This window comes from Dendropsophus ebraccatus, chromosome 15, assembly GCF_027789765.1.
Source record: "Dendropsophus ebraccatus isolate aDenEbr1 chromosome 15, aDenEbr1.pat, whole genome shotgun sequence".
Classification (NCBI taxonomy): domain Eukaryota; kingdom Metazoa; phylum Chordata; class Amphibia; order Anura; family Hylidae; genus Dendropsophus; species Dendropsophus ebraccatus.
The window spans coordinates 45116273-45130528 of NC_091468.1; the positions used below are offsets into that span (position 1 = coordinate 45116273).

Sequence of the window (14256 nt, forward strand, 5' to 3'; positions counted from 1 at the left end):
CTGCTCAGCCAGTCAGCAGCCAAGGTGGGATCCCGCTACAGCCGCTGTTTGGATGAGCGGAGCTGACACGTCACGACCCGGGTTCCACTCAGACCAGGCCAAGATCAAGATGGGACCCCGCTATGGTCGCTGGCTGGCTGAGCCGGGCTGACATGTCATGACCCGGGTTTCTGCTCAGACCAGGAAGTGGTCAGGGGGCCGGTAACTGTAGTGGGGGACAGTGGACCCAGTTAGGTATGTGCATGTTTTTATGTTCAGCCACCACCTCCCTGGCTCTTTTGGGAAAAAAACACAATGCTGGACGTCTCCTTTAAGTACTTTAATATAGTTAGATGCCTACAGGGATATTGCCATTTCATTAAGTTAAGACCCATCCCCTCCCGAATGATTGACATCCGGATGAGGCAGGGCCTGAAGATACAACTGGCGGCCGGAAGATGGGAAACCTGGATGCCTTATCACAAGCAGCACGGATATAAGTATACACTGCTGCTTGACCAGTTCCTGCCCACGAACGTAACTGTATGTCCATTTTTGAGTTGTGTTCCCGCACAGGAACATACAGTTACGTCCTTGTTCTATCTGCGGCGGCGTGAGCTCGGATCGCAGCAATTAACCCTATAGATGCTGTAATCAGACCGGCGTCCACGGCCAACAAATCGTGGCGTCGGAAAGGACCCTTAGCATATCCACAGCTGATCAGTCGCAGTCTGACTGATCTTGAGAATGGGGGGAAAAAATCATCCCTGGAATAAACACTGCATGTGTGCTGCCACTGCTACATTCATTCTCTGTGGCGGTCCCAGCTGTCAGACCCCCACTGATTAGATTTCAGGATTAGTATACCAAAATAATGCATTTATACATAGAGAGCGATAAGGTATACTGTACATATACAATGGCTGTGGGCTTAACACATATAGATTTTTTCCCTATCTTCTGCATCATATGTTTCTTCTGTACAGCAACTATTGTGCCAAATGTTAAGCAATAGGATATATAATCTAATATTTCATCTACTCTCTACACTATCTGATCCCCATTTATTCTCTAGAATAATCCTGGTGCATGGTATAATCAGGGGTGTCCAACTCAGGCCCTCCAACCATTACAAAACTACATTTCCCATCATGCCTGGACAGCCAAAGCTTTAGCTCTGGCTGTCCAGGCATGATGGGAATTGTAGTTTTGTAACAGCTGGAGGGCACCTGTGGTGTACATGGTCAGTCCTCTATGATGTAATGGCTTTAGCTTTAATCTTGGGGTTTAAAAGCTTGGTCTTAAAAAGTCTCTCTCATGAGACAGAGGCACTTCTTACTGCTGGGTGCTGGAATACTTACTATAAAGCTGTCAGCTGGAAAGAACCAAGGGGGCTGTCCCCACACTGCTCCTCCCATATGTCCAATTCAGCTAGATGCCAGGCAAGTTATACAGCCAGCCTTACAAGCTCTGGCTCTTAGCACCCTCTAGACATTACCTTTATGTCTCATACGAGAGACATTTTAAAACTCTGCTAAACATTTTCGGAAAAAAGCAAAACAAAATTAAATTATTTATAAAAAAAAAAAAAGCAGAACATTGTTATCTCATTTCATGACTTATGCTTTTGTCTCCATCTCCATATTTAGTTCGTATCGACCAGGCTTGTCCTCCACTAAAACAATTGTGCTTAATGTTTTACGTAGGTGGTAAGGACCATTTTTTTTATCTATATATATTTTTTGTTGTTGCTGTATTGTTGCTTCTCATTGGCTGATACATATAATTTTTTTTCATAATTTTTTATTCTTACTTCCTGCATGTCTAATGCCATTAAAACTCATGTCACGGGTGTTGTGTTGGCACAGCGTCATCTGTGCACAATGTAAGCATGTGATAAACCCTATGACTGATAATCACACATCACCAGAGGTTCATCTCTATTACCGTGTATGTTACACTCTGCATCACCATGAGACTTAAAATCTTACACCGTGTTCACTCATAGCCCGATGTCTGAAGAGAAACTATACAGAGTGCACCTTTCTCATTGGAGCCAAGAAAAATTAAAATATCTATATTATAGTATAGTATATAGTATAGAAAGCAAACGATGTGCTAGAAATACATATATATATATATATAATATTTAATATATACCTTTTAGATAGCGCTTTCCTGCTCTGTATTGTACCAGTTTTAGCTGCTTTTTGCTTTGCTTCATATTCTGTACAGCTATGATCAGTAATTGCAGTTTCCCTGCATTGTCTAGTGGGAGTCTATGGTAGTCTGAGACCCAGCTCCTCAGGCAGATGCTTTATTTGGCCGCTATGCTTTATACTGCAGCTCTGCTTGTTTAGGTTGTTCGCCTGCTGCACAAACAGAGGGTCAGTGCATGGAGTGAGCTGATTGCTGTAACAGTCAGAATAAAAGGATCGTACACCGCGAGTAACTAAATCCCCTATATAGAAAAGAGGAGAATTCTAGTTCACTTCTGCTCAAACAGGGCGAATAGCCTCAATTTCTGCAATTACGTGTTTAGAAATTTTAAGTGATTTCTTCATCGGACATCCTTACGGGCTTGCTAATATGAATAGTCGCCTATTACCCTCTCCTTTCCTTTAGTGTTACTTCTTTAGTTTTATTTAGTGGTATTGATTTATTTTTGCGCCTGCCAAATCTTCACTTTACTCATAGTTAAAAGGGGAGATGTGGTAGAAGGAAAAAAAATGGTGGTGAATAAATTATGGGATTATATGTACTGTATACATAGCCAAAAAAAAAATATAAAAAAAAATAATATATATATATATATATATATATATATATATATATATATACATACATACAGTGGTGCTTTCGATTACGAGCATAATTCGTTCCGGGACTGTGCTTGTAATCCAAATCCACTCTTAAACCAAAGCAAATTTTCTCAGAGAGAGAGGTTACAGATATGGAGAGATTACCTCCACAGTCCTGTCCCCTGATGTAAGCCCCAGCCTGAAGTGGATCTGCTATGATTTGGAAGGTGATGGAGACTTCCTGGGTCAGAGTACAGTGCTGTTGGCCCCCGCTATGCAGACCATGCCCCTCCCCCACTCGCGCTCCCACCCAGTACAGGGAGCTCTTAAACCAAAGCGATGCTCTTAAACCAAGTCACATTTTTGAAAAACTGAGCTCCTAAACCAAAACGCTCTTAATCCAAGTAACTCTTAAACCAAGGTACCACTGTATGTATATATATATATATATATATATATATATATATATATATATATATATATATATAATTTTTTTTTTTTTTTTTTTTTTTTATAGTGAGCCTGATTCATGCCCCATCATTTTCATGTTCAGCCCCCCAGGCGTAATTCATGCCACCTTTGCCTGCTATTTACTCCCTTCTTGCCTTATCTTCCCCTTCAGCATCATATTCACACCTCCTGCAGTCTTATATTCATTCCCCCCTCCCCAATCTCATATTCACACCCTTCTGAGCCTAGCTTTCCCATTCTTTTTGTAATGGTTTCCATTCATCTGACTTTTCAGGAAAAAGTGCAGATAGACCACCAAATAGGACCTGTATATTTCAGAAACAGGGGGGTGTAGCTCTATTAAATCAGAGTACACAGGGCCATAAAGTGGAACACAAAACAACCTTTTCTGTACTGACCACAGGTCTCCCCTGAGCTCTGTGTAATACTATGGTTTTCTGCTGGATAGACAGACTAGAGGTCAAGGTTATTACTTGCGCCGTTTACAGATAACTTTTAGAAATGTCCTGTGATGTTTGTGACAACCCTGCCCACTGACATTAGTTCTCTTAAAGTGTCACTACTGTTATAACTTTCAAAATCTAAACCAACAGTAGATGTGATATAAAGCAAGTTTGTAATTTACATTCATTATTTTTGTTGTTGTTATCATGCTGTATAACAAAGCTGTACTTACCAGAAATCCAGGTCCAGTCTCCTGATGGCAGATTTTCTGACTTGTGCTGATTGAAAAAACAGACTAAACACAGGAAATTCTGGCCAGTACAGAGAGTCACGGCTCAATATGTCTATCAATCACATGACTGCCTTCTCTCTGTGAGCGCTCAGGTGGCCTGGGAAACACTGGGCTTCCTGTTTTCTGACTCTTGACTGTGTCCATCTGGTGAAATGGAGTGTAGACATCATTGTAAATCTATTCTGAGCTGTGGAATAAATTGTATATATTTTCAACAGGCTTCCTTCCCTATGACTAAGATCTATGATTCACTCCGAATGGCTGTGTCATTTTAGAGTAATCATAGTTTTATCTTCAGCAGTGGGGCCAAATGTAAACATTTGTATATAGGGAGAGATCTGTCAGTCAGGGCCAGAGGACCGCCCATGTGACTCAGAACCATAGCCCTGGCTGAAGATTTAAAACGATGGTCACACCGGAAAACCTTTGTTCTCCACAGTCTATCATAGATAAATATTTCCAGAAAGCTGTCTACAGATATCAGGTAACTTTACCTTCTGGGGGAGTTTCTGGCTTACTTTATTAAATCTCCAGTCATGTTCTAAGGTTTCTTAGGTCTCAAATGCCGAGTTGAAGGGAAAGATTCCTCTAAAAGATGGCCTCAGTGAGACACTGTGCATATTCTCTTTCTCATAGATTGTTGATATGGGCAGCATTAACCTAGTGACAGATTTCCTTTAAAGAGGACAAGTTCACCTCTCATAATTGTATTCCCCATAAGAAAGTAATGCTATACACCTAATTTGGTAACTAATTCAATGGTACTTAGCTGCAAAACCACACCCACACTAAGGACAAGAAAAGTGCTGCTTCTGGAAGAAAGCGGCCATGTTTTTCTAAGCTTGGATAACCTCCTTAACCCATGACTACTTTTAAGTGTATGTGTCCAGGCAAAGAATTCACACAATCCTACGGACATACGAATTCCATGCATATATCCTTTATTCTGGCTGGACAGACATCCACTTTATATAAGGATGTGGTCCATTAGAAGGGCAAACACTTTCCTAATGGAAAATAACTTCAAATGTTTCAGTATCTGTATATCCTGTATTCATTCAGCCCCTGTGAGCTCCTCCACTGTGACCTGCCCATACACCAGCACTTATTTATATCCAGGGAGGAGGCATGTGTGCATAGCGTTCTACACTTCCCTCCTCCATGGACTTGTTGACTGGAAGATAAATAACAATTTCTGCCGGGTTCATCCACTGTCCCTGAAATCTGCTTGTAGGATGAAATAAATCAGAATTTACATTAGTAAATAATAGAAAGTACATGTCAGCATGGAAGCTGGACTGTGCATTACATTGTATTACTTGAGGTACAACCATTGTTTTGCCTGGTCACTATACCTAGATTGCCAGAAGTGGCCATACACATTACATAGAAGTAGATTGAATTGAACAACTGCTAGAGTGTTGGAGGTATTGCCATCTTGGTATATTATCCCCTATCCACAGGGTAGGGGATTACATGCTGATCAGTGGGGGTCTTACCACTAGGACCTCCACTGATCTTAAGAATGGAGGTGAATGGTTCCTGGATACTGCACATGCATGGTGAGCAGTTGCTGAGTACTGCTAGATCAGCGCTCGTTTACTGGGCCCGATTACGGCCCGATAATCGTTTAGCATGGGCATCGTTACCGATGTCCTTGCAACCCTTGTTTAGCATACATTACCTACGATGCTGCAGGGCTTCTCCTCCGCTTCTTCTCACCGGGTCCTGCGCGCAGAAGTAGCTTCGGAGCTGCCTGTCTGAGCTGACAGGCCACTCAGCCAATCACTGGCTGCGGTGGTCCTTGCCAGTGATTGGCTGAGCGGCTTGTCAGCTCAGACAGGCCAGTCCGAAGCTACTGCTGCACGCGGACCTGGTGAGAAGTAGTGGAGGAGAAGCCCTGCAGCATCGTAGGAAATGTATGATGTTTTATGAAATCGTCAGTTGGCCGGCGGTGACTGATGATTTTAGGTTTTCACCTAAATAAACGATCAGCCGATGACACGATCATCGCTGATCGTTGTCTCTAGTCCACGGAGCGATAATCAGATGAATCGGGCCAATTATCGCTCCATGGAATAGGCCCCTAAGAATGCGCCGTGGCCAGTGATTGGCTGAGCAGGCTTTCACTCCCATGCCGAGTTCATCTCTGAAGTGGAGGACACCTGGGGAGCGTGGACAGGTAAGCATAGGCTCTTTATTGTTTTCTACATAACAGCAGCAAGATAATAAAACTTGTCTAATGCTGGATAACCCCTTTAAGCCTGAAGTGGCGTGAAGGGCCCCTGGGGGTACACTGGGAATATGACCAAGACACATTGGTCCTTCTGTAGAATAAGCGGTGAGAACAGATGCCAGCTGTGCAGTTAGTCACATGACCACACGTTCACCCAACATATATTTTACACATGTGACTATCAATGTATGAACAAAGGGCAGATTAATATCCAACATACATACACACCTATTGACATGTGGTATATTTGATATAGTTTGCGTTCACTGTAACCTGCAGCTACCACACCAGCAGTATGCTTACTCCCTGCGGCATGACTTTGTAGAAAACTAATTTTAGAATAATTTTCTTAACCTTCTGCCTTGGTGTGCTGTGAAAGTCCGAGCTACTTTTCATGAAGCATCCATTTATTTTGTATTTAGAGTATTGCAATTTATTCTACAAGCTTCGTTGTGTGCAGTCATCACAATCTTCCCACTGCTTTGCTGACTTGGTCCAAGCATTTGCATGCTGAGTGTTAGTGGGCAGACGGTAAAGAGTCACCGTCGTTTTAACAAATGTTCCGTGATAAAGGTTTATCCAGTAAAGTTTCCCATATAGCTGCTGCTTCTTCTGCACTGGTCACATAGTTGAAATTTGCTGGTAAAATCCATCTTCAGAGAGGCAGTGATAAGAAGGCTTTTCAGCTTCACTGAGGGATCAGGTTACACCAGCTGCCTATGGGTGGAGAGGGAGCAGCTGCATAAAGATCTTGCTACAGTTTCCAGTTAGTGTTTTACCACCTCCTCTTAGATATAGAGCTATAGCAACTCTGTTCTGTACAGCTCTGTAATGTCCTCTATGCTGCTGCTTCTGCGGATGTGCTGTAGAGACATAGCACAATCTTTTGTGTGCACAATGAATGGGAGACAAAATAAGCAGCTAGCTCAGGGGCAACTGAGCATTTGTGATGGAGCCTGTAGAGGAAAAAATGGTCAGAGATAGTGCTACCCTCCATGTATACACACCATAGATAACCCTGAAACGAGAAGTACTCTATAAAGGGGTGTTTATGCTTCAACAAATAAACCTTAACCATTGTATTGGACTGGTAGGAGTATGATACATTAGAGAGGCAACGTGGGGGGTCATACTCCTGTATTTCCTTCTTCTTGGGTCCCCATTTATAGGATGTCTATCAGCTGTATTGCTATATACACATCTATTTTCTAGGATATAAAAGTCTTTGTATGTGTGTATAGTAACACAAATAATGGCAGCTGATTACCTTCACGGATTTACCCAAAAAATTCCCTACTCTATGACTTTGAACAGTATGAAAACTCTAGTTCCATTATGTTGGTTATGAATTCTATTAACAATAAGGAAAGTTCTCGATCCTGACATTTGAAGTATTTTTTTCTTTGTTTTCTCTCTTCCAGCTCTGTAGAAGGTGTCCTGAAAACACTAGTGAAAGCCTGTCGACCGTAAGTCTCCTAATGCATTGAAAAGTTTGTGCCTGAAATATAAATGCTCCTTCACTTCAGTCTTAGCCGTGAAATGTTTTTTTTTTTTTTTTTTCTGCACATAAAGAAGATTTGCTTGAATGTCCGGAACATTCAGTGTTTTGTTTCATAGTCCTCTATCCTGTAATCTGTAAAGGAAATGTGTCATCGGAAAATGAGTTATTGTGTAGGTCAGGGCTTCTTAGACTCTTTCCTTACCGATCCCACCAGCCGCCAGTCTGTAGTGATGCCAGGGGCAAACTACAATGCAATGCCCAGAGGACCACTTTAGCAGCACCAAACAAGTACTATCATGCAGTGCACATAATAACCCTTAGCAGCACCATGTACTACAGTTTAGTGCAAAATGCACCAAATAAATACCAACATGAAACATAAAATACCCTCCAGCAGTACCAATACTCCATTAGAACAAAAGAAAAGAAAAAAAAACAGAAGAAAAAAATATCAGCTACATATACCAGTAACCCATATGGTTCCATAAGGGCAAATTTAGTACCCTTGCAAATGTCAAGCTCATTGCCCTCATAGGTGACAGCTGCATTGTCCAAGAAGTGACAGCGACAGTGAGTCATCTCCAGGCATATAGATTGCCAGTTCCCATGCGGCTGCTGTAATGCACGCCTCTAAACCGTGTTAAAGGAGTAGTCCAACGAAAATTTTTATTAAAGTATTGAATTGCCCCCCAAAAGTTATACAAATCCCCAATATACTCTTATTACAGGAAATGCTTATAAAGTGCTTTTTTCCCTGCACTTACTACTGCATAAAGGGCTTTGCTTCCTGGATAAAATGGTGATGTCACGACCTGACTCCCAGAGCTGTGCGGGCTGTGGCTGCTGGAGAGGATGATGGCAGAGGGATGCTCAGTGTCCCTCCAGTGCCCCCCTGCCATCATCCTCTCCAGCAGCCACAGCCCGCACAGCTCTGGGAGTCGGGTCATGACATCACCATTTTATCCAGGAAGTGACATCACCATGTTATCCAGGAAGTGACATCACCATGTTATAAAGGAAGTGACATCACCATGTTATCCAGGAAGTGACATCACCATGTTATCCAGGAAGTGACATCACCATGTTATAAAGGAAGTGATATCACCATGTTATCCAGGAAGTGACATCACCATTTTATCTAGGAAGTGAAGCCTTGATGCAGTAGTAAGTGCAGGGAAATAAGCATTTCCTGTAATAAGTGTATATTGGTGATTTGTATAACTGTTGGGGGACAATACAATACTTTAATAAAAATTTTCGCCTGACTTCTCCTTAAAAAGTACCATGGGAAAGATGGCCACCCTCATAATCCTGTGCAAAATCAGAAAAAACTAGTTAGAAAGATAGATATGTATCAGAATCTGCTTTTGATTAGTTGTCAGCTTTTTTTCCCCTCCTAAAGAAGACTTTTTTTTCCATTAAAGTGGTAGTTTAGTAATAAAAATATTTTCTTTCAAATCACCTGGTGCCAGAGATTTGTAACTTACTTCTGTTAAACAATCTCTAGTCTTCTAGTACTTACCAGCTGCTGTATGTCCTATAGGAAGTTGTGTATTCTTTCCAGTCTGGAGAGCAGTTGAGTTTTTCTATGGGGATTTGCTACTGCTCTTAACCGTTCCTGAGAGGTGTCAGCAGAGAGTGCTGTGTCAGACCGTAAACAATACACAACTTCCTGAAGGACATACAGTAGCTGATAAGTACTGGAAGACTTGCGATTTTTTTTTTTAATAGAAGTAAATTACAAATCTCTGGCATTTTGTAGCACCAGTTGATTCTAAAGAATTTTTTGTTTTGTTTGCTGAACTACCCCTTTAAGTCTAATGGGCACTGCTTTCTAGATAACACATCTAAGGGCATATTTACTCAAAATGATCTTCTGATCGACATCTAAGACCACTATAATTTCCAGAAAGAAGGGTTTCTGTCAAAAGTCTAAACTCCTTTAGTTCTTCAAAGAGATTGGAAATTTTTCATAAAACCTGCCAGTATTAGCTTATGCAGCCTTTGATTTCCATGAACGCACATGGATAAGCCCTCTCATGGTTGCAGATGAGTGTCAGTTTGTATTGAAGATGAGGATGTGATGGTCTTCAACCTCTTGATGAAAACAAGAATCTTATCGTTCACTTTTTTCCTACCAAAACCCCACAACTATAAAGTATATAAGTTACATTGATGACCCCCCCCCAATAGTGTGTGTCTATGCAGCCATAGACTTCAGTATGTTTATACCTTTAGGGCACAAACACACACACCGTATACGCAGCGTATTTTCTGCTGCGATACGCAGCAGATACGCAGCAGATACACAGTAGATTAGATCTAAATAACTGAACACAGCATCTAATCTGCACCATCAAATCTGCTGCAGATCTGCTGCGTATCTGCTGCATATACGGTGTGTGCGTTTGTACCCTAAATGATTGAATAATTACACATTTAATTGATTTTTTTCCCGCAGTTATTTCCCAGATGATGCAACGGCAGAAATGCTCGAAGAATGGCGGCCTTTATTGTGTCCTTTTGATGTTACCATGCAAAAGGCTATTAGTTATTTTGATTTATTCTTGCCTACCTCCCTGCCTCCAGAACTTCATCATAAAGGTTTTAAGTAAGTAAATGAGATGAAATATAGAGTTCAGACATGCATAGTAAAAAGCAAGAAAACAGCGTGTTATTAGGGCTGCTGCTCTGGAAATCTATGTAGCGCACCATACTTCTAGTGGCAGGAGGCTTAGTGCTCGCTGCTGTATGGAAAATAGTCTGCATGCCACTGGTCTTTACTGCACACTGGGAACAGGGCTTCTAAAAATCCCATTCACTACTAGGTGAAATCTTTCCATTACATATTTGTTCTGCACCAGCCCCCAGATATCACATAACATTGCCCTCTGGGACTACATCTAAAGCATATCTGTCATTTCGAAAAGATTTTAGGAACCTGATTGGTTTTGTTAGATCAACCCTTTAGAGTGGCGCTTCTAGTGCTCTCGCTGCTGTTATTGAGTCCCTGGGAGTCCTCTCCATAGTACACAGCTATTTCATGTCCTCTCCATTTCAAGAGGCAGGACCAGAGCTGGGCTGTTTGCCATGGATGTGCATGTGTTTGTGCATGGATTTATCTTCCCTTATTTTTCTGGCCTTTTTTTTTTTTGAGGGGGGGAGGGGGGAATATAGCAAGGACCCTAAACACTGAGCAGCTTCTGCTATTGAGAAGCTAAAGAATGGAGGGGAGACGACACTGTACATACAGAAGTAGGCACATTGGTGACTTTATTGGTGGTGACATATGAGGGAGAATCATTGATTTAACTTTCAGGAACAGTGTGGATCCTCTCCAGCAGGCAGACATTCTCGCAGATTGCATGTACACAATCTAGGCTCCTTCTCCTCCGCATATCAGTAGCATAGCTCCCCCTTTTTTGTATTCCATCCTGGTCTTTCTGTTACTAGAGACAGATTTCCCCTAACTATAGGTGATGGACAGCGGATTTCAGGCAAGGAAGACACCCAGTGGCCAAGATTTTAGAGCCTATAGAGAAATAATTTTTTTTGCTTGGTGAAATGATTTACAAAGATGTTACAAATCACATTGGCTATCAAATAGAGGGAAGTTGTATTAAACAATGGTGACCATTTAAACAAATAGGTTATTGCATACAAACAGCAGTGGTATCTCATACCAATACATTGAAAAAGAGGCAGACGCCAGTTTCCCATTATAATGTGTTGATCGTCTTTTATTTACAGGCTTTGGTTTGATGAACTTATGGGCCTGTGGCTTTCAGTTCAAAATCTTCCGCAATGGGAAGGGGTATGTATGCTTGTATTGTGTTACATATACCACATTAAAGAGAAAAAATGTCTTTTTAATAGATTGTTTTATAAAGTTATATTACCTTGTTATATAACGTTATTTTTATTAAATTTTTAAGTATGCTTTTTGTATATTCTATATGTACTTTTTTTTTTTTTTTTTTAATAAACTTATATTACAAAGTAATATAACTTTATTAAAGCTGTGTTAGCATAGTTTCTGGAGTACCCCTTTATTCATCAGTCTGGAAACTCATTGTTACTATTTTTCATGATCAAAACTTTTGACTTTTGTGTTTATAGGTGTTTTGTAGCATAACTGCAAAGCCCCTAAGGGTTAAGGGAGACTGTAGCAATGCATTAGGACTATGAGCTACAAATGAAACTTGTGTGTACCTGTGTATACAAGCAGCATTTACTTTATATGTTTTTTTACTTGTCCGTTTACCGGCTCCTCTTTTTTGTGATTGTAGCACTTGGTGAACCTCTTTGCACGTTTAGCGAACGATAACATCGGCTACATTGATTGGGATCCTTACGTACCAAAGGTAATCTAGTAGGGATTTGTTTCCATTTTGGCACAGAGAAGTCGTCTTCTGTACCTAAAGCTGGGTTATTGGGGAATGGAGGGAGGATGGGGAACAAGTAGATGTTTGTTAAACCCTGTGCTTCCACTAATGCAGGGTTTAACTTTTACTCTCTTTAGTCTCTTGAGCCTTTTACTGATGTGGGTAATAGTAAAAAGATTGTCCCGTTATGTAAATAAGGCTTAAGCACTGCCTCTATGCAGCTTTCTAGTATAAGAAATGTTGGTGTGTTAATGAAGCACTGTTTGGGGGAAGCCGGACCAGCAGGATCTGTAACAGACACATGATTGGCCTACAGAACAGCGTACTCTTTCAGTAACCCCTTCCTATACAACGTTAAAGGGGTTAACCACTTTATAGTAAAATAGTTCAGTGTATAGTATTAGTTAGTGTACTCACAGCCCTTACTGACAGCAGCTTCCTGTGTGCCTCATAGAGCTAAAATCACAATCTCCTCCTCCAGGCTGTGCTGCCCTGCTCTGTGGTGAGTCTGTGCATAAGATGGCCGATGTGGAGAAGCATGTGACAATGCCCCTCCCTCCAGTGTCCTCCAGAGGCATATACAGGCTCAGTGGTGGACACAGTGGGTGGGGCATGGTCACATGCTCCTCCATGTCGGCCATCTTATGGACAGACGCACTGCAGAGCAAGGCAGCCCAGTCTGGAGAAGAGGAGTCTGATTTTTAGCTCTGAGGTACACAGGGAGCTGCTGTACACAGAACACTTTTACTATAAAGTGGCCAACCCCTTAAAGGATATATCAGTCATTCAGTATTACCCAGGTAGTCTTCTTTGGTCTTTACCTTACATTATCCATGGAAACTGTTTCTATAATGGTCTTTTTTATTTATTTTTTTTTCCTTTTTCAGGTTTTTACCAGGGTTTTACGTAGTTTAAACCTCCCTGTGGGCAGCAGCCAAGTGATCGTCCCAAGACAGTTAGCGAACGCTTATGACATTGGACACGCAGTAATATGGATCACGGCAATGATGGTATGAATGAAATGATGTATAAGAAAGACTTATGTAAAGTATTTTGGTGTGTACCTGTACTTTTATAAGAATGTATACATCTTCATGGCTTTGTTAGACTTAACCCTACAGAGTGGTGACAAAAAGATCTTACTGCTCTCATTGAGCTCATGGATCCCATAGCCATCTAATTGATTGTGGTGACTGGAGCTGGTCCAAAGCCGATGTGATGTTAATGGTCTATCCTGAGAATGCACCATCAGTATAAAATTCCCAAAAACCTCTCTATAGGATTTTTTTAAATATCAGCTTGTGTCTCTGGACTGATGGCACAAAGCTACGGGGTACTGTTAATTGTCCACATAAGGATTCTAATCAGGGAGTTGTTTTACTAGTTTACCTATCCTAAACCTGAATAATTTGTAGTTTACTTAACACTCTGCCCCACATAGCTAAGGTTATGGAGTTGACTACATCCCGTCCTCCAGTGGTTTTGTGTATCTTGGCTGGTGCGAGACATTTTCTATATACTTCCCTTTTCATGTACTTTCTCTGTTCTGTCTGTGTATTTAGTTATATTCTAAAAAAGGGTCAAGGCATTCGCAAGCTTTGTTTTTACTGAGAAGTGAAATTATAAGCAATGGGTATTTCTCAATAGCCAGGGATTTTTTCTTTAATTAATATATATATAAATTTTATACACACACATATACAGTGGTGCCTTGGATTACGAGCATAATTCGTTCCGGGATCGCGCTTGTAATCCAAATCCACACTTAAACTAAAGCAAAATTTCCCATAAGAAATTATTGAAATGCAGACAATTGGTTCCACACCCCAGAAATAATGATTTATTATTCTGAATAACATGTAAAACAGATGAAACAAACATTCAGAAACAGCAGAATATGTGATATTATAAGTTACTGTACAGTAATGGAGAGGATGGGAAACACAAGGGCTGACAGAGACTGCAGGGAGCATGAAGGAATGAGCAGGGTATATGTGGGCACATACATGCAGCACTCTGTCCGAGGAGAGAGGGGTTACAGATATGGAGAGATTACCGCCACAGTCCTGTCCCCTGATGCAAGCCCCAGCCTGAAGTGGATCTGCTATGATTTGGAAGATGAGGGAGACTTCCTGGGTTAGAGTACA

At 41.2% G+C, this 14256-nt stretch overlaps 1 protein-coding gene across 2 annotated transcripts in view; it reads left to right on the forward strand.

Moving 5' to 3' along the window:
• PSME4 (proteasome activator subunit 4) overlaps positions 1 to 14256 on the forward strand; it is a 107173-nt gene that overhangs the window by 34859 nt on the left and 58058 nt on the right. The window contains exons 4-9 of one of the 2 annotated variants that reach the window (XM_069954213.1): positions 1629 to 1688; positions 7645 to 7689; positions 10186 to 10335; positions 11475 to 11538; positions 12014 to 12088; positions 12997 to 13119. In XM_069954213.1, the coding sequence (XP_069810314.1) occupies positions 1629 to 1688; positions 7645 to 7689; positions 10186 to 10335; positions 11475 to 11538; positions 12014 to 12088; positions 12997 to 13119 (517 nt within the window). The remainder of the gene's footprint in view (positions 1 to 1628; positions 1689 to 7644; positions 7690 to 10185; positions 10336 to 11474; positions 11539 to 12013; positions 12089 to 12996; positions 13120 to 14256) is intronic. The other variant, XM_069954214.1, reaches the window with a different exon arrangement.